Below are 21,287 nucleotides of genomic sequence, written 5' to 3'. Positions count from 1 at the left end.
TTTTAAATATTAATATTATAAAATATTATCAATTTTAATAGAAAAAAAATTTATAATATAATTGTGTACTTTGTACTGAAATATCCCTGCCATGACCTAGACTGATAATCTAAGGACTGCCTAGCATTATTTTAATGCAATTGTTATTTTAGTTTATTTCATTAGAAAGCTACATATTTGGAGGGTTACGGTAAGTTGTGTACAAATAATTCATAGTAAAAAATGCTGTCAATTATATCTAAATCCAGACAATTATATTATGAGCTGGCTCATTCATGAGTGATGCTCATCATGATAAGATATCTAGATGGGTACAGAGATACAGACAAGGGTATGGATATTCTTTTATAGTTTATAGTATGCATTCTTGACAGTATAAGATTCCTGATAACACAAAGAATGAGGTTAGTGGAATTTATAATTTTTTAGTATAGGATTTGTATGTCAGAAAACAAAAAGATTTGGGTGTGTTTCATGTTCCTACCGTTGATGTTCAGTAAGGGAAAAGGTTGAGAGTGGACAGATCTTGATTGAAAAAGTTGACACTTTGAATAGTGTTACAGATTCTGAAGTCTCAGTACTAAATACATTGCAATCTGATATAATGGCTACTGTGGAGCTTGAATCAAACAAGAATCTTGCTAATGACCATGACCACATGAAGGGAGTCAAAGATCTGTTGGACGCAGGTGTTATAAATTCAGTGCCTGATAAGTATGTCTTTCCTGAGAACAGACGCCCATCAGCCGCTCAAGTGGTACAAGGAGAGAGTATACCAATTATTGATATCTCAGGCCTTGATGGATCCCAACAGGAACGAATTCAAACCATCCAAGCTCTTGGCCAGGCTTGCTCAGAGTGGGGTTTCTTCCGGGTAATGCACTTTCCATCTTCCTCAAATTCTGAATCACCCATGAAACCTTGGTTTATGCAAAACAGGAAATGAGAACTTTTAGTCTCTTTGTATACTGATTGCTTTGATTATGAACATGAGATTTCATCTTTAGTAGTCTAACCACCATGCTGCAAGAACATTAGAATGTGAAAGTTGTTCATCTCATTTTTCTTCCTTGAGTGTTTCAATTGCATTTGATCATAAATTGAATGGAAAAATTTCGAGTTGAGTCATTTTTCAAATGGGACAGGTAATTAATCATGGGATTCAGGCATCTCTGATAGGCAGTATGTTAGATGTAGCCCATCAGTTTTTCTTGCTCTCCTCTGAGGAGAAGATGAAGTATGGGAACAGGGATGTTCTGGATCCAGTGAGATATGGAACCAGCTTCAATGCCAAAGTTGACCAATTTTTCAATTGGAGAGATTATTTGAAGCATTTCTGTCATCCTGTACTGCATACTCCAGACAATCCCCCAAATTACAGGTACTGTGTTTCTCTCCTTTATTATCAGGATAAACTTAACTTACATCAATGAAAAATGAAGTCTAGATTTTAATATTTTCATTGAGTATTCAGTACATACCAGGATGAAACCTAGTAGTAGCACCAACTGAAATGACATTGAAATATAAAACCAAAACTGTCTTATATTATCTGGAGACTTCACCATGCTGATGATCATTGAAAATGAGCATGCAGCCCTGTCTAAATGTAAAACGTTTGTGGAAAATAATTCATACTTGAATCAAAGATGGACTGGTTCTAAGGGGTCAGTATTTCACCAGTAGAATAATAGAACATTCCAACAACAAATGAACGATCTTAGATTTGACTCTAACTAACCCATAAAATATTCAACATCACCAAAATGAAAGATTGAACGACTCTGCACACTGCCAAGTAGATTATCAGTTAACCTCAAACCACATTAGCATTGATCATCCATATCTAATGATTGAAATATAAAACCAGAAGTGAAAGATTGAAGGACTCTGCACACTGCCAAGTAGATTTCTATCAGTTAACCCCAAACCACATTAGCATTGATCATCCATATCTAATGATTGAAATATAAAACCAGAAGTGAAAGATTGAAGGACTCTGCACACTGCCAAGTAGATTTCCATCAGTTAACCCCAAACCACATTAGCATTGATCATCCATATCTAATGATTGAAATATAAAACCAGAAGTGTCTCGAAGGATCTAGAGACTTTACCATGCTAATGATCATTGAAAATGAGCATGTAGGCATGTTTAAATTTAAACATCTGTTGGAAATAAGTCTGGCAACAACCAAAGATGGACTGGTTCCAGGGACTCAGTAGTTGAACATTTCAGTAAGTAAAAGGTCTTAAATTTGAGTTCTAACTGGTCTATAAAAAATTTAACGACTCTACATAATACCAATTACATTTCATCAGTTAACCCCAAACCTCATTAGCATTGGTCATCCATATCTAATGATTGATCACTTATAGATTGTAATATCGTCACACAATCTGGGGCAACCCAAATTAAAATTCTCTGCTTCTATTGTTGGAATATTAGATTCTTGTATCTTGATCATACCGTTTTCCCTTTTAAGCATATAAATTCTGTTGAGTATTCAAAAAGACCGCCATCCCTCCCCAAACACAATATGCGCAGGCTTAGAAACTAACTTCCAATTGAATTTTGTAACCAAGGCCATTAGCATAGGCCACCCTGTTCCGAGTACTAGGTTAGTGGAAATTTGGAAGTGTTGAAGAGAAAGAACCACAGCAAGGACATAATAGAGCCCAATACTGAAAGCTCAGACACAAAGAATCTGGAAACTCAGTATCGTATCCAAATTAGAGACCCACCTAAAGCTAGTTCAGTGGCAATGCACTACGCTAGAGGAGCCTAAGCAGTAATTCAGTTTGCCTGTTCCTCTTTCTAATGATGGATTGATGAGCACATTGAGAAACATCAATTTAAAAAGTAAACATGGATTGATGAGTACAATGAGAAACATCAGTTTAAAAAGTGAAACTAATTTTACAGATAGACTTGGAAAACTCATGCCTACTACATCTAATCTCATTTTCTTTCGGTTAAGATAAAGTAATTCTTTTAAACCCACATGTTCAACTAGCTCATTGCTGTAGTTTTTATGAAAGTAGAGAGGTTGCTGGACAATACTTCAAGGAAATCAGAAAATTGGCTTTGAAATTAATGGCAGCCATATCTGAAAGCTTGGGACTGCAACCAACTTACATAGAAACTGTCTTCAAAGAGGGCCTTCAGATTGGTGCACTAAACTTTTACCCTAGGTGCCCTGAACCAGAGCTTACAATGGGCTTTGTACCCCATTCTGATCATGGGGGTCTCACCGTACTATTACAAGATGAGGTGGGAGGTCTGCAAGTGCGCCATAAGGATCATTGGGTGGCAGTGGAACCAGTTCCAAACACTTTCGTTGTCAATGTTAGCGACCATTTGGAGGTATGAGCTTTTGAATTTTTTACAGAGATCTACTTTGTTGATTATCAAAAAATGTGATTCTGAGATTAAAGATGTGATTTTTTTGGTTTGGGGACAGATTGTGAGCAATGGGAGATACAAAAGCGTGGAGCACAGAGCCGTGGTGAATGCAGAGAGAGCAAGAATTTCAATAGCAGCAGCAAATGGGCCTGCTTTGGATGCTTTGATATTTCCTGCTCCACAACTAGTTGATGAAACTCACCCACTCCTGTACAGTTCTATGTTGTATGGAGAGTTTCTTAGGCAGCAGCAGAGCACAGCCCTTGTAGGTAAAGGTAACTTAGATCTGCTCAAGACACCAAAAAGGGAATAATTGTGGTGCTGAGAATGCCTATGTGTTTTGGCTTTGCAGCAGGGTATAAGTTCCCGTGTATGCTCACTCAAAAGAGTTGTTTTATTTTAATTTAGTATTCAAGAATCAATATTTATTTTTTAATTTATCAAAAAGATATTTTATTTTATTTTAGAGTTTATGTGCTTATATTTAAAAATAAATGATGGTTTCAAGTAATTTTTTAAATTATTCTTATATAGTCAAGATATGAGATGTTCCCATCTTTTTTTTATTGAATAATGCATTAATAAATAAATAAAGATACAAAGTTAAAGGGTAGTCAAAAGACTACCATAAGAAACTAAAGACTAAATCAGCTACATAACACCTAGTCAAAAAGACTAGAATAAAACCTTCATTACATTACTAGCAAGACAAAATAAGGCTGCAAGTAGCAGCGCAGTTTGGCAACCTAAACTGAGAAGCAAAACCAATCAGGTAACATCTTGACAAAAAACCAAAACTATAAGTTCATTACACCATTACATAAAGTCCATAAGAAGGCCAAATCAGCAAGACAATAGAAGGCTGAAAGAAGCAGCTATAAGTGGAACTTGAACCAATTATGAAGCCGCCTGGAGCACATGAACTCGTTGCTATGATGTTGAAGGATTTGAAGTTTGATAATATCCAAATAAGTTTTGTACTTAATATGATCCTTGTTGCCCCCTTGCAATTGCCAACAAAGAAAAACAATTTGATACAAAATGAGTAAAACCTTTGAATTTTGGTCCCCTGATGAATTGATTGGTTTGAAAACAAAGCTAAAGGCCCGCTCCTCCATATATTCAGTAAAACACAATGTCTAATTGAATCGGCAATAAGATTATTATGCAAACCAACACCCAAGAGAGCTTTCTTCCAGCTCAAAGAGTGATAAAAAATGATAGGCATGTGACTGAAAAATAAAATTTCACTTTCTTTTTGTCATAGAACAATCCTAGAATAATTGTTTTAAGCTCTCTTTTTGCTGACAAAAGGGACATTTGATAGGCCAACTCACGAATTTGAGTTTATTCCCAACTGGTAATTTAATTTCCATGCTAAAATCTGAGCATTAGCATCCTCTTTAGAATTCCATATTTACCAAGTTAATCTCCTCCATCTCTTTTCATGGAACTTACATTTTCATTTTTCATTCAATCGAGGATTAAGTGACAAAATAGGTAGCATATTTAAGTAGTTATGTTTCAAAGGAAAGTAAGAAAATTGATACTTTGACAACCATAGCTAGTCCTTAGTAAAATCACATTGTAAAGGAGTACAAAGTTTCATGACAAGATCCACCGACACTAATGATTTAACTAAAATAACAAATCCTTCAATCATATTGTCTAACTCAAATTTATACTTAATAGAATGCCAGAGAGATCACTCAAAAGAGCAGAAATCCCAAACATTGTCAATTTGTTGAACCCTTTTCTTAAGGCAGTAGTAAGCTTGCTTAGGGAAGCCAATTGCAAGAGGTTGGCCATGATATTGAATCTATCTATTCCACCAAATAGAAGAACTTCCAAAGTTGAATCCATGTTGTAAAGAAGCATCTTTCTAGCTTAAGAATTTACTTATAAGCTGCCATGCCTTCCAAATTGATTGAAGAGGAAATAAAGCTTTTATTCGAAAGTAAGGAGCAAGAAGAATTTTACCTAACCTTCCAACATCCCGCAATTTCCTTTTAGCAGTAGCTAGACAAATGTGGTGACAAACCAATTTTTTCCAAGGCTCATCTCTAAAAACAACTCTAACGATCCACTTGGTAGATAAACCAATCTCTTGTGTATTGGGATCTAAGAGGTCTAGCCCACCTTTAGTTTTTTGTTGAATACAATGCAACCAAGATGTTGGTTTATGCTCTGATTTACTTTCCTAGCTTGACCACAAAAATTGATGTACAATTTTGTTTAAATCCTCATAACCTTTCTTAGAAGCCATCTAGCAAGAAGAGTAATAAACATGAGAAGCAATCAATTTGTTTCTTGGTACAATGAGAATAAGTATACAAATAATAATCATTTTATTTTGGTAGTAAAGGAAAAATATGTTTGCATTAACTACAATATTACATAGCACAATTGTAGTAAGGTGCTATGGTAGAATAGTTATTTTGTATATGTACTCAATACAAGTCTAAGCCTAAACAAGTTACATAAAATCATATAAAAATTTGAGAACTCTTGAGAATGAGTTATAGCATATAGAAATTCACATTTTATGTGATAATTTTATTAGAACTAAATGAAGATAAAATTATGTAATGGACATTATTATTTTTAAATTGGGTATCATACACAAAACTCCAAAAAATAAAGATGATCATAATTTTATTTGTATTTCATATTAAATATTGATTTAACAGACATTTATCATTTGAAGAAAGATTGTTTATATGGATTCTAATTGGCAATGAGAGAGATGATGGTAATTGATATTGGTGAGGGTATTTTAGCACTTTCTTATGCCTTAATAATTTTGGTTTGGAACCTAATGAATTACACGTTCAAAGAATGTCATATGTAGCATGTGAACTTGAATTTGAAGGAAATAATTTAAATGTAGCTCACAACTCTAGACAACTAGAATTAAACTAAAGGATTTTTCTATTGCTTATTTCTTTTTCAAAAAGGGGTAAAAATTCATTAATCCACAAAAGAAAATTACACAACAAAAATGAGCAATGGCCCAACAAACCAATTAAACAATCTTATCTTCCCTAACTGATTGCTCAAACATATAAGATAAATCTGACAATAAATGTCCTTGATCCACAATATTCCAGTCTTGTTGTCGTTCAAACGCTCATTTGGCTAGACAACCGGCTACTCTATTCCACTCATGGGGAATATGAGAAAAGTTAACATATTCTAAACACTTGCCTAAGCAGAGGATCTACCTAAGCACCAAAGCTAAATATCAATTGGTGGCTTCCAATCGTTGTGTATTTAGTATATCAACCAACTCCTATGAATCAAATTCATAAATAATTTGTTTCCAACCAATGACACAACCCCTGTCCACAACATAAAGGATTGCAAGGGCCTCCATGAAGTTATTTGTATAAAATCCTTTGTAAATGGAAAAGAAAAACTTAACATTGCCAATTTTATCTCTACCAATACCTCCAACACTAGAGTGGCCAGGATTCCCCCTAGAAGAGCCAGCCATATTAATATTCAAAACCCCTTGAGGAGGAAGAAACCAACGATCCTCATGATTAATCTTTCGCTTTGGTCGTCAACATCACACACCAGTAGAGGTAGAGGACTCCTAATCAGAAAAGGTCAACCTTGTAGAAATAACCACATCATGAGGATTCACAACATCAGGAAGCTGACACTTAGCCGAAACACTCTCTTGAAGTGTATGAACATTTTTTTGCCATAATTGTTGGACAACCATCTTTGTACCTTGAAAGATTTGTTGATTTCGTTCCAACCACAGATGCCATAAAATTAAGGTAGGTCCAAGAGCCCAGGCTACTCAAAGGAAAGATGCCTTGAGTGGAGGCTGACTCAATCAATCCCAAAAATTAGCTAAAGAGGTGGCATACAAACAATCTTGATTCCAAACTCCCCATCAAAGATGCCAAACCTCCAAAGAGAAAGGGCATTGAAAGAAAAGATAACACATTCTTCTCTTTTAGAGCACATGACATAAATAGGCAGTCCTTGGAAGCCACGCTTGCATTGATAGCATGCTCGCACATGAATTGGATGATGATGTGTCTTTTGTAATGTCCCATTCTTAGCCAATGTCAGCCAATCAAGATTATTCTATCACCGGGGCCTCGTAGACTAACAGGATGGACAAAGGACCCATGTTGGGTTGATTTTCTCTTGGTTTAGATGGGTTGCTATGGTGCATTAGGAGGTATTAGTTATTAATTATTTTTTCTCAATGTTGCCAAGTTAAAAATTTATTAAAACACAATTTATACTCCTACAAGGTTCACTTAAGTCTAGAGAGAGTATGGATGCCTTAGGAGAAAGAAAGTGGATTTCATTACATGTTGGAGTTATTTGTAATATTGCAAATGATATTAAAAGGTGACTTTAAAAAGATAGAATTATGAAGTTATGAAAATGAATTAATAATAAAGTCAATTTCCTTGGACACTACACCAAGTGGAGTTAGAAATGATAAAAAAGTGTTAGTTAGACATTAAAATTAAATAAACTCAAATTAAACTCATAAAGAGAGCTTGGGAAAGAAACCCTAATTAGAGCATATTGCTTTGGAGTTTTATAACAAGGCACTTGGAAAACATGTTTGGGGTAGGTTATGTTAAGTTGGATATTATTTCACTCTTGCCTCTTGAGAGGAGCTTAGATGAACCCTAGGGTTTGGAGCAGCTCATGTGGGTGAAAACCTTCACAAGTCATCACACCTACAGTTGTGGAAGATCATCTCAATGTGTGTAGAGAGATTATACTTTAGGGATCTCATTTGTGCATCAAAGAAGTTTCAATTTAAAGTATTTTATTGTGTATTTTGGTAGAGCTACCTCCTTGCCAGGTTGACCCTTCTTGGGCATATTTAGAGCAAGGAGAAGACATAATATTTGTTTTTTAGTGATGAACACAACTTGTTTCACCACTAACATGGGGAAAAGGCATATTTGACAAGGGTTTTTTATGGTTTGGTGAAAAATTTGAAGTTATTTTCTAAGTGAGTTGCTTGCTAGTCCAGCCAACCCCCTTTGTGCATATTTGGAGCTTGAAAAAGACACTTCTATTATTATTCAATTTAGTGTATATGTGTTTGTTCATTGCCAGTGTGTGGGCCGAATTCTAATTAGTTTTCAGAGGGTTGTAGGATTGGCAACAAAAATTTGTCTTAAGAAAGTCGTACAACTTCCTTAGTGAATTGGTGTTTCTAGGCATGCTCACCTAGGGTTTGAAGCCTATCTTCGACATTTCTTGGTTGCCCAAACCATACTTTCATGTTGAGACCATTTGAGGGATGGAGAAATTAATTTTGAAAGTGTTGCAACAATATTTTTGAGTCTCCTAGTTGGTTGCTACCTTGTATCTTAGACCTACAAGTTGGCTTCTTGTGAAATACCTTCAGGAAACTATCAAGGAGACATTAATTAGGACCTACAACTAAATCTGGAAACAACTAGTTGAAGGAGGCTACTTTGGTGTTGCATCGAATTTCTCATCATTTCTCATAACAAAAATTTAGTTCCAAGACAACATCCATTAGAGTTTTTGTAATAACTCTTATTTGTCATGTAAAGGATCATGTTTTACACCCTAACTTAAGAGCTATCAAAATGTGTATGTCTCCTTCTATTTGTATGTTTGAACTCTAAGTTTAAAGTTAAATCATTAGTTGTTATAGTCTGATTTCTATATCAGACCTAAAACATTGTAATTAGATCTATAATAGTAATGAATTAGTTTATCTAAGGTTGAGTTATCATATATCTTGATTGCAGAATAGTAGTACTTGATATTATTGTTGTTCATACATGTTACATTAAAAAAACTCTCAAAAACATCATACAATCACACAAAATCATAACATCGGTTCTAGACCAAAATTCAATAGTAGTTCATAGTGCCCCACACCCGAGTGGGACATTATAGTGGTATCATAGTGGTTTATTGCCATCTTGCACTTAAAATATTCCAGTTGATTTGTGGTTGCTTTTGGTCTTCAATTACTTGATAGTTTCATTGGATTATCTTTCAAACCTATCCTAATCATTGCATAACAAATTTGTAAAGATGAATATTACTGATAAGTCTATATCTAATTTGGTGCAAGAACTCTCCAAACTAATGAAGGACCCAGATATCATAGGGTACCTAAAAACAATGATAAGAGACAAACATGAGAAGTTCATATCAAATCAATTAGATGGAGATAGTTCCTTGATTCATATGGACTATTTGGTAGGGCTTTAGGATGACTCTTTGGACAAGCATATATTTTTCGTGGTTGAGGCTATGCATGACGAAGATGACAAAACAACAACCTTGGATGCAATTTAAAATTTATTAGATGGTGTTTCTAAGGTTAATGACTTCCATGATGTTACTTGTGATGGGTTCATTAATGTTCCTTTAAATGAAGGGCATGATGAAAGCATATCACATGAAGGGCTTGAAAATAATTTTGATTTATTATTGCTTAGAGCTAATTTTGAGAAAAGACTTAATGTGATTGTTAATCCTACTATTGAGAACCTTCATCAAGTTAATGTTGAAGAGGCACATGAGTCATGGACAACCATGGAGTTATTGCTAATACGTACGACATAGTGTCTACTTTTGATATTCATCATAATAGCAATATACTTTCTATGCACAAACATGATTGGAGGAATCCATTTGTGGCGTTTGTTGATAACCAATTGCTAGAAATTGGTGATGAGAAGACATATGAAAATCCACCTTTTGAGTTAGAGTATGGAACTACTCTTGGTTTCAACATTTCACTTGGTGAAAAAAATAAGGTGTGGGATCCTAGACTTGAGTTGGAGTGTGATTTTTGGCTTTATGAACTTGACTTAAGACCCCTAGATTATCAATATTTGAAGGACCGATTTGTGGTTTCAGAAAAGTAAGTTGTGCAAGCATTAACAAGAGTTGATAGCACTTACATATCCATTGAATATATCATAGGTAAGACCCAAATGTAGGAAAGACAAAAAGGTCTTCAAAATGGGATCTCTCATGTACAATTGCAACCTATCAAAGAGGTAATTGAAATAATAAAGGTTGATTACCTACACTTGCTCAAGGATAGCGATCAAGATACCAAGATGGTTGAAACAAAGGATAAGGAAATTGATGATCTTTGTTTACAACTGAGTTTGGCACATGTTTCATCATCCCAGATAGACATTCAATTTTTTGTTACAACCACTCTTATGGAAGAAGGAAATAATTTTAGATTGATTGAGATCACACATATAGTCAAAGGGATGAAAGAGCTCTATAGAGATGAAAACGAAAATTTAATTTGCAGTCATGAGGTAGAGGACATAACAGAAAATGCTCCTAATGAGTCATCATCTAATGATAAATATTTAAAATTTGAAAGAGATGTCATTAAGGAAGATCAATTGGATAGGAATCATGTGCAAAATCCATTGGAAATTAATGAAGGCTTCACTTGCATCCATGTGGCAACATCTATGATGGTTGATATGCTTGACTTTGAGTTGGAAATATCTTGTGAATCAACACTTGTTGATCGTCAATCCCACATGGAAAGGGGGGTGCTTAAGGGTGTTGATGAATCTACGCTAAGGTATAAACAAATTCTATTTTTTTGTGTTACGATATCAGTCACATATCTCCTAGCAATCATGAGATGACAATCTTAAAACATGAAGATATAAAGGTTATTAAGTCTCCTAATGAGGGCTCTCAATATTCAAGAGTTAGACATGATGTTTTTTATGTAGATCCAATCTACAAAGGGGTCTGATTTTATATATCATAACATGGAAGATGTGTTGAAGACCCAAAGTTTGTGTGACATATGGTTACAAAGAGCTAGGAGGCAAAGTTGTTGGCTGCCCAAGCTAAACAAAATCTACAAGGAATCATGGAACGTTGCAATTTTATAGATCAAGAAAGACAACAAAGAGAAGCCTATTATCAATCATTATTTCTTACAAGGAAAGAAGACATAGAGATGGAGTATACAAGGGATGAGCCTCTTAAGATAGGAAAATGAGAAGAACAAGAAGATGAACTTGGAAAAGAGAGAAGGCATGATTCAATTTTTTTTTTGGATATCTAGTTTGTATCGTGAGATTCGTGATTCCCCTCATTTAGACGGCCTATGAAAGGCTCAAATCACAAATGAAGATGAGATAGTTGAGCATACACTTAGTGGAACAACCACTAGCATTATACCTACACCTTTGATCATTCATGGGGAGCTTGAGGAGTAGCATTGTGATGTGATAAAAACCCATCATGTTAATGTCTCTTTGATAGGGTATGAGGCTACCCTACCTTTGAGACTTATGGCACGTTTCATGGAGACATTTGTTTTTGATTGGCATTGATTTCAAGATATTTAGTTCCAATTGACGTATGATCCTAAATGTGAGAATATTGTTTTAATACTTGACCTTTAATTACAAATCAATGTGTTACAGTTGGAATATGGTTCTCGATATGGAAGTGAGCATGAGGACATCAATTTTCCAGCTTGAATTCACAAATCACTAGTCCATACATCACTAGGAGGTGGTTGTCCTATACTATTATACAATAATTTCCTAGAGGGGACATGGGAGGACAATAATTGTTTGAGTGCTTTAGAAGAACAAAGATCATCTCTTAACTATTGGAAGTTGGCATAATGATGAGGTGTCATCATCATTAGTCATTAAAGGCTTAAAGGCACTCCTTACATCATCATAGGTCAAATTTTTAGATTTATGGGTATTGTTTTGGTCTACGTCAGTAGCCTAGGATGGATACTATGTCTTTTAGTGCACCCATTATGGATATCTTGCACAACCATGGGAGATCATCCAAAGTTGAGAGTTGTTTGTTAATAACTCTTTGAGATACTTCTATTTTCTCATGATTGATGGATATGATAGTGTGATGATTTGGGATCTTGACATTGGTATGTTTGGTGCATTACTTCATTGGGATGATGATAAGTTGTTTCACAATTTGAGGCATAGTGATATTTTTATCAGAGTGAACCAACATAAATTTGAAGGAGATACACATGGGAAGACATATCAAGTGCCTAGATTAATTTGGGATCCAAGTATTGGTGGGAACATTTGAGCCTAATGCAGATTTGATAAAGGTGATTTCTTTTGGGCAAGCAATGTTGGGGAGGGTGGACTATAATGTACCCTTCTTAGCCAACGTCAACCAATCAAAATTAGCTTATGACTACCCAACCTCATAGACTAATAGTGGACAAAGAACCCATGTTGGGTTGATTTTCTCTTAATTCAAATGGGTTGCTCGAGTGGATTGGAAGGTATCAATTATTAGTTATGATGTCTCAAATTTTCTAGGTTAAAAATATATTAAAACCCCAGTTATACTCTCTAAATTTCTCTTGAGTCTAGAGAGAGTATAGATTCCTTAAGAGATAGAAAGTGGAGTTTATTACATGTTGCAGTATATTGTAATATTGAAAAAGATATTAAAAGGTGACTTTAAAAATCTAGAATTATAAAGTTATGAAAATGAATTTATGGTAAAGTCATTTTCCTTGGACACCACCCCCAAGTGGAGTTAGAAATGATTAGAAGGTGTTAGCGAGACATTAAAATTAAACACTCAACTTAAAATCATAAAGGGAGATTGATAAATAAACCCTAATTAGGGTGTATTATTTTGGCATTTTATAAAAAGCCACTTGGAAAACGTTTTGGGGTATGTTATGTTATGTTGGATATTATTTCACTCATGCCTGTTGAGAGGATCTTAGTTGAACCCTAGGGTTTGGAGCAACTTGTGTGGACAAAACCCTTCACAAGTCATCACACCTGCAGTTGTGGAAGATCATCTCAGTGTGTGTAGGGATATTCTACTTTAGGGATCTCATTTGTGACCAAAGAAGTTTCGATTTGAAGTATTTTACTGTGTTTTTTTGGTAGAGGTTCCTCCTTACCAAGCTTACCCTTCTTGGGTAAATTTGCAGCAAGGAGAAGGCATAATATTTGTTGTTTAGTGTTGGACACAACTTGTTTCACCACTGACACGAGGATGAGGAAGATTTGATAAGGGTTTTTATGGTTTGGTGAACATTTTGAAGCTATTTTCTGAGTGAGTTGTTTGCTAGTATAGCCGACCCCCTTTGGCCATATCTGGAGCTTGAAAAAGATACAACTATTGTTGTTTAGTTTAATTTATATGAGTTTCTTCATTGCTTGGGAGTAGATTATAATTAGTTTTCAAAGGGTTTCAGGACCACCATCAGCAAGAAAAATCAATCTTAAGTAGGTTGTAAAGCTTCCTCAATGAATTTGTGTTTCTAGGCATAGTCGGGCCTAGGATTTGAAGCCTATCCTTGACACTTATTGGGCACTGAAACTAAACTTTTATGTTGAGACCCTTTGAGGGATGGGGAAATCAGTTATGAAAGTGAGCTACAACAATATTTACGAGTCTCCTAGTTGGTTGCTACCTTGTATCTCAAACCTACAAGTTGGCTTCTTGTGAACTACCTTCTTGAAACTATCAAGGGGACATCGATCAAGACGTATAGCTAAACATAGAAACAACTAGTTGAAGGAGATTAGTTTGTTGTTGTATCAACCATCTCATCATTTATTAGATCATAAATTTAGTTCCAAGATAACAACCATTAGAGTCTTTGTAATAACTCTTATTTGCCATCTAGAGGATCATGTTTCACACCCTAACTTAAGAGCTATGAAAACGGGTATGTCTCCTTCCAGTTGTATGTTTGAATTCTAAGTTGTTAAGGTTAAATCATTAGTTGTTACAGTCTAATTTTTATATCAGATCTGAAACTTTGTAATTAGATCTATGATAGTAATGAATTAGTTTATCTAAGGTTGAGTTATCATATTTCTTGATTGAATACTAGTACTTGATATTATTGTTGTTTATACCTATTACATTGAAAAACTCTCAAAAGCATCATGGAATCACACAAAAACATAACATTAGTTCGAGACCATAATTTAGTGGCAGTTCATAGTGCTCCACACCAAGGTGGGACATTACAGTGCTCACACATATGTGAGCATGAAGTGGCTAAGGGCACATGTTAGGTGATGGGTCGATTAGATTTTCATATGTGTGCATGAATTGAAGGGCTAGGTTTAAAGGACAAATTATTTTGTCAGCATATTACGAGGTTGAATTTAAGATTAGAAGACAATAATAATGAAGATTAATTAACCTAATGAATTAACCATTCCATTAGTTAATTGATTTTCCTTAAAGGAATGCAGGGTTAATTAGTGATGATGTGTGAAGGTAATTAATTAAATAACAAATTATTTAATTAATTTGTAATAGTAAGTATAAAGAAGACAGAAGTGAATTTGTGGCATCGATGTATACAACTAGGAGCATTCATATGAACACTTCTCTAGAAAAATGCATCACAATCACCTCTACAACACTTGCATGCTTCATATTGTCTATTGGTCTTTGTCTCAATTATAAAGTTGGTTTAGACAAATCGGTTGACCATAAAGAACTTGGCCTTTATGATATAATAATTTCTCCTAAAATATTTATAAATATCACAAATATTTTTTTTTCAATAAAGAACAAAAAATTCAACAAATCAAATAACAAAAAATTACACCATATCAAATCAAAACTGCTCAATATTATTTTAATTAATAACTATTATGTATAACACTTACAAATTTTATATAATATTCTATCTTATTTTTTATTGAAAGAAACTAATAAAATTTTTACACAATATCACAAAGACAACATAAGGCCAATAGAAATGGATTATCCTTATCATCATATAGAATCCCATACATCTAGAGGCAAATAGGTTCTATTAACAAAGATGCCTATCCCAAGGCTTACACCCCTTGGTGGGGTATTTAGTTTCTATTTAAAATGCAATAAAAGGAATCCCCCATAATAAATTAGTTTATTATACAAAATAAAAATAAAAAACATTCCTTGCCAAATAAAGCTAATGCCTAGGACAGAAATATAATTAGGAAGCTACAGATTTTTGTTGGATATGCTCACTTGCGTGCCAATAATTGAGAGATAGATTGTGTGCCAATAATTGAGTGTTAAAAGATACTTCATTTATTAGCTGGTTCAATCATAACAGAGACAAGTGCAAATATTTATTTTTCAGTCAATCTTTTCTAATGTTCGTATGCAATGACCTCACCTCACATTAACCAAATGCTGTTGAGGATTATTTTATTTTATAAAATTTTGAGTAATTAAAGTTAATTGAAAAAATAATTGATGGTACAAGTGTATTGGAAGATTATATATTAAGAGGGAGGATTTATATATTAAACAATTTATATTAATAGTTTATTGTGTTTGTTTGTACCAATACTTATTTAGTTTAATACGTTTCAATTTTCATTTCAATAAACAATTTTTTTTACGTCATGTAATTGAAAAATCAGAATTATCATATTAATAAAAGTTAAAAGAGTGACATTTTTAATAGTAGAATTTCAAGCTAATTCATGTAACCAACAAAGAATCACCTTAGCCATACCAATCCAAAAATTTTATATTTTATATTTGAAAGAAAATGAGATAAAGATATTCAAATAATTTTCTTAATTAATACTATAATAAGTGTCATAAGTTACATAATTGACATAAACTTGATAGTAACAATTTATTCATTGTAGTTTGTATATATTTCTACTTAGAAGTCCAACAAAAAAGCATTACAATACATTTCTAAGCTCCAAATTCTTTTAAAAGATCTTGTTAAGGTATAAGATTGTCTAGAATGTTATAAAGAAATAAAGTTTTCCAGAAATAAGAAATAATTAGAAGTTGTCGAGGAAAAAGAACTTTCTAGTTTTAGAATTCTCTAGAATTCTAAAAGCTTCTAAGCTCAGCTATAAATATGAAGTTGTGCAATGCAATACATATAACATACACAATGTATTGTGGTGCATGTTATTGGAACATGTACACAATGTACATTGTGGTGCATGTTATTGGAACATATACACAATGTACATTGTGGTGTTGTTATTGCAACATACACAATGTATTATGCTTGTATGTTGTTGGATTGAATAAATAAAAGCTAGATTGTTATATTTCAGTAATTTCTCTCTAACTAGTGCCCTGTTTTGCCTTGTTCATTGTTGTTATTTCAATTTATAAGTATGTTTTGGGCATGTTTTTACAGATCTAACATTAAAAAAATTGAAATTGTTTTATTATGGTTTTTTGTAATTTTTTTTTTTCTTATTATTTTTTAAAAAATTTTATATAACAGTTAATTGACTATCCTCTATTTTATAATTGTTGGGTAATGTTCTTTATATTAATGAAAAACTCAGTCTAAGTATCCTTAAATTGAGGGTTTGAATTGTACTTAATCATAAATTGAATGAGAGATTTTTTATTGAGCTTTTTATTTTAAGTGGAGCAAGTAATTAATCATGTGTTTGAACCATCTCTGATAGCCAGTATGTTAGATGTAGTCCATCATTTCTTCCCGCTCTCCTCTGAGGAGAAGATGAAGAGTATGGGAATAGGGATGTTTTGTATCCAGTGAGATATGGAACCAACTTCAATGCCAAAGTTGTAAGGAAAGCACAGTGCGGAAACGCCTTCCTAATGTCAATTCAATAAGGGAATAAAGCATGTATGCCTTTTAAAACTTTTGCAATACACTAAGATGCTATAGACAGATGATTCAAATATCTAAACACACAAAGACAAAACACCAATATTTACGTGGGAAAACCTTTACAGGTAAAAAACCCACCACCAAAGAGATATCACTTTATTTCTAGTAAACAGACGATTACAATAGTTTCCAGATTCTACTCAGATATTTGTTCTTAGAATCTACACTTTGGATTAGAGTCATCACTAATGCATAACACTCAGGATTATAGGACTCCAGACATACATCACACAGTAGCCTCTCACACACCAAGCAAGACAAAGCATCTTAGAGTTCCTATCATACTTTAATGACACTCCATGCCTTATTCTCTGTGCAACTCTGAGCTTCTCACTCATCGCTACAGTTACATCTCTAGTAACACATATATAACAGTTGTGGTTACAATGTATCGATTAAGCATAACCATTATGGAATCCAACGACATTCTAGCCATCCACCTATGTTTCGGTTTCCACTGGCCACTCTGATAGTTAGTCACTCCAACCACCAGGAAGTCTAACCATTGGCCTACATTCGTGAGAAACACAATATCCCACATGCACCAGGAAGTCGGGTCGGTTCATCTTCATATATACCGACAAGACCATCTTCAGTGTCCAAGTGTTAACCTTTTGGACTCTGGTTTGAGCACACACCCACAGTCGGTCTCTATTCCATCGGCCATCGGACAGATCCCAAACATGTTACTTCGATCTCCCAATGAAACCCGATCGTTGAAGGCAACTCCATCAGGTCATCGCCAAGACATATGAAATGTTACCTCGATCTCCAATAACCAAGAGATGATCTCATCGACCCATTGGAACCAACATTGAGATGTTATCTCGATAACCTAAGGTGGCCTCATCGGGTCATCGGCTCACACCCAAAATTGCTATCCCGATAAGCCAATCTTCCTGAATCTCTTTCTTCTCTCTGCCACGTTGATTGGTTTCAGGGTCCCTGCCCTGACATCATAGCATGACCACACTAACTGCCTAAAATGCATCTAGGCCACTCACTTGTCGGGCCCACCACTTGGTTGCCAACTCCAGATAGTTATTCGTCGAGCAGTTACACACCGCACTATAGCAGTGACTGTCTGATTCATCCAGACTTGCTCACTAGTTAACCTGTTCGAGCTTCCCTTTTGTTGGGCCCCACCACTTGTCGCCAAGCCAAGACAAATAGCGTTCGTGCATCTTTACCCTGCAATATAGCGATAGTCGTTTGATCCGCTTGGGCTTGCTCACCAGTTAACTAATCACACAGAGAGGATTTCATTAGCTCATCGGCAAGAGTTACACCGACAACTGTTCCATTGGGATAGGTTATTCTGATGACCTAAAGTGGCCTCATCGGGTATCGACATAACATCGAATAGGTCCACCCGATAGCCGATGGCAACCTAATAGCCTAAGGCGACTCCATCAATTTTCGGCATAGCATCCAACAAGCTCCTCCAATATCCGATACTACTCTGATGACCAAAGCTAACTTCGTCGGGTCATAGAGATAAATTCAATCTGGCTAACTCGATACTTGTCCGCAACATGTTCATCGGCCAGAGTTGTCCCGATAGAGAGAAAGGCATCGGCCTAAGTCACACCGATCAAAAAGTGTTCAACAACCAAGAAGGTAACACTCTGCTGCTCCATCGGTATAGGTTACTCCGATTAACCCGAACATGGTCAGGAGAATTCGAGGCATATTCCCAACAAAAGTAGACCAAGTTTTCAATTGGAGAGACTATTTGAAGCAATTCTATCATCCAATATTGCAAACTCTAGATAATCCCCCAAATTACAGGTAGTGTTTTCTTTACTATCAGATGAAATTTTCAAGATTTTAACTATAATTTATTATTATCATTAATTTTAATTTTGATAGATATTTGTTTTCGCATTAGTTTATTAAAAACAAATTAGTAACTAGTGTGCAATAGATTGTCAAACAAGTTCTAAAGGTGAATTATTGGGTCTTTAAAAAAATGGCATGTCATTTTTTAAATTGTTGGCATGAAACAACTTATCAAAAGTTAGTCCCTCTTTTCTCTCTCTTCCCCCTCTATCCCTCTCTATCTCCACTTCTCTCTCTATACCTCTCTATATTTATCTCTTCCTCTCTACTTCCTCTCTTTTCTCACTATTCCCACCCACTACCCCCTCCTCTCCTCCCCCCTCTCTCTCTCTATCATTTAATAGGTGATCGGTAGAATCATCTAGAGGTAGCATCCACAGTGATTTAAATTGATTCATCGACACATAAAAATCAACATATGTGCAAGAAAGATATTCTCTATCATTTTGCATATTTCTTGTTAATTCTTAACTTTTGATTTCAAAAAGTATCTTTCTCTCTCTCACATGATGTGATACTTTGTGGTAAGTCATGCAATCTCATTTTCTCCTTGGAAAAGAAGTCAATAGTTGTAGAAGGATCATTCCACTTCTAACAAGAAATGAAGTATGTTGTTTTGGAAAACACATCAAATACAAATATATAAGCATTACCTCTCTAAGTGCATGGTAATCCACAGATAGTTCCTCCCAAGGTATTTGATGAATAATGATGAACAACAAATACCCGAACTGGTAATAAGAGGGGGGGGGGGGGTGAATCAGTACATACAAAAACTTCTCCACAACTTATCAAGTTAAAACAATGCAAATCGGTTGTCTTCATCACTGAACTTAACCATGGCAATACCAGTTAAACACAGTAAGACTTCAGACAACTTAAACCAGTAAATTTGAATACTTCAAATATCATTCAACACTTGATAACTACTTCACCTATATACATGTGCATGTGTTGTATCAGTAATACCATAACCATTATCTTTGCATGCATAATCAATTAAACAAGAATACTGAATCATCACATGAAAAATGCAAAACTCATAACACAAATTTTTCACGTGGAAACTAAAATGGGAAAAACCACAATGGGGATGAATACCCACAAGCTTGTTTTGAACTCTTTTGAAGTCCTCTCTGTTAGGAGCCTAGTCTGGTTAAAGACTTTACAATAAGGTTTTGCTAGGAACCGATCCTATTAAAGATCACCCGGTTAAAGGATGGCTATATACCCTATTAAAGGTTATCTCGCTAGAGGATTTAAAGAACTCAATGAACTTGAGTCACCTGGTTAGAGGATTTACAACAAGCCTATTAAACCGGTAAAATTAAATACTTCAAATATCATTCAACACTTGATAACTACTTCACCCATATACATATGCATGTGTTGTATCAGTAATACCATAACCATTAGCTTTGCATGCATAATCAATTAAACAAGAATACTAAATCATCACATGAAAAATGCACAACTCATAACACAGATTTTTCACGTGGAAATTGAAATGGGAAAAACCACAATGGGGATGAATACCCACAAGCTTGTTTTGAACTCTTTTGAAGTCCTCTCTGTTAGGACCCTAGTCTGGTTAAAGACTTTACAATAAGGTTCTATTAGGAACCGATCCTATTAAAGATCACCCAGTTAAGGGATGGCTATATACCCTGTTAAAGGTTACCTTGCTAGAGGATTTAAAGAACTCAATGAACTTGAGTCACCTGGTTAGAGGATTTACAACAAGCCTATTAAAGCTACCTGTTCAAGGGATTTTCCTTCTGTTGAAATGATTAGAAGTCAACAGGTAAAGCTTTGATCTGATAACAACACTACTTGCTAAGGCATGTCCTTTTCAGCTCCTCTCCTCTGCAATCACACTCTACAGGTTTCACACTTTGGTTTGGCAAGAATCTCAACATGCAGACACAAAAACAACATTTGCCAACAACAACAATATCAAAACTCATTGACTTTATAGACAAGAATTAGGTCAGTAACATGAACCCTAAACCCTAAGTATTTTAGGTTTACAAATACAAGTGGTCCAATCCTGACCGTCCAAACACTTTACATAGAATGAAATGATCTAAACAAATCTCAAGTCACTCTACATTGTCCGATCTTCACCGCATCTAGAAAATGGTAACCCATCACGCGCTCTTCATACACTGCTCAAAAAATCACACATTCCCAAGGTAGGCATTCAATGCATTCGATCTCCACGTGCAAAATACTCAAGGAAATCCTTCACGTGCACACAGCTGACGTGGCATCCTGATCCTTATTCTTAACGTTCACAAAACACCATCAGTTGCACCGCACAGATCATACTAGAAACCCTAAAACTGA

General features: G+C 34.8%; 1 protein-coding gene across 1 annotated transcript; it reads left to right on the top strand.

Moving 5' to 3' along the window:
- Positions 1 to 305: 305 nt before the first annotated feature.
- On the top strand, positions 306 to 3,867 carry LOC131041567 (flavanone 3-dioxygenase 2). The gene is made up of 4 exons (XM_057974692.2): positions 306 to 874; positions 1,146 to 1,381; positions 3,046 to 3,367; positions 3,465 to 3,867. The coding sequence occupies exons 1-4, from the start codon at positions 605 to 607 to the stop codon at positions 3,717 to 3,719; spliced, it is 1,083 nt and encodes a 360-aa protein (XP_057830675.2). The 5' UTR covers positions 306 to 604; the 3' UTR covers positions 3,720 to 3,867.
- The last annotated feature ends 17,420 nt before the right edge of the window (positions 3,868 to 21,287 follow it).

Source organism: Cryptomeria japonica, chromosome 8, assembly GCF_030272615.1.
Source record: "Cryptomeria japonica chromosome 8, Sugi_1.0, whole genome shotgun sequence".
NCBI lineage: Eukaryota > Viridiplantae > Streptophyta > Pinopsida > Cupressales > Cupressaceae > Cryptomeria > Cryptomeria japonica.
This window is presented reverse-complemented; position numbering and strand designations above follow the sequence as displayed.

Bases quoted from the DNA above. Each gene is read 5' to 3' on its own strand.
- LOC131041567 (XM_057974692.2), top strand. From the start codon at position 605: ATGGCTACTGTGGAGCTTGAATCAAACAAGAATCTTGCTAATGACCAT. The intron at 875-1,145 runs GTAATGCACTTT...CAAATGGGACAG, and splicing joins CAGAGTGGGGTTTCTTCCGG to GTAATTAATCATGGGATTCA. The intron at 1,382-3,045 runs GTACTGTGTTTC...TTATGAAAGTAG, and splicing joins GACAATCCCCCAAATTACAG to AGAGGTTGCTGGACAATACT.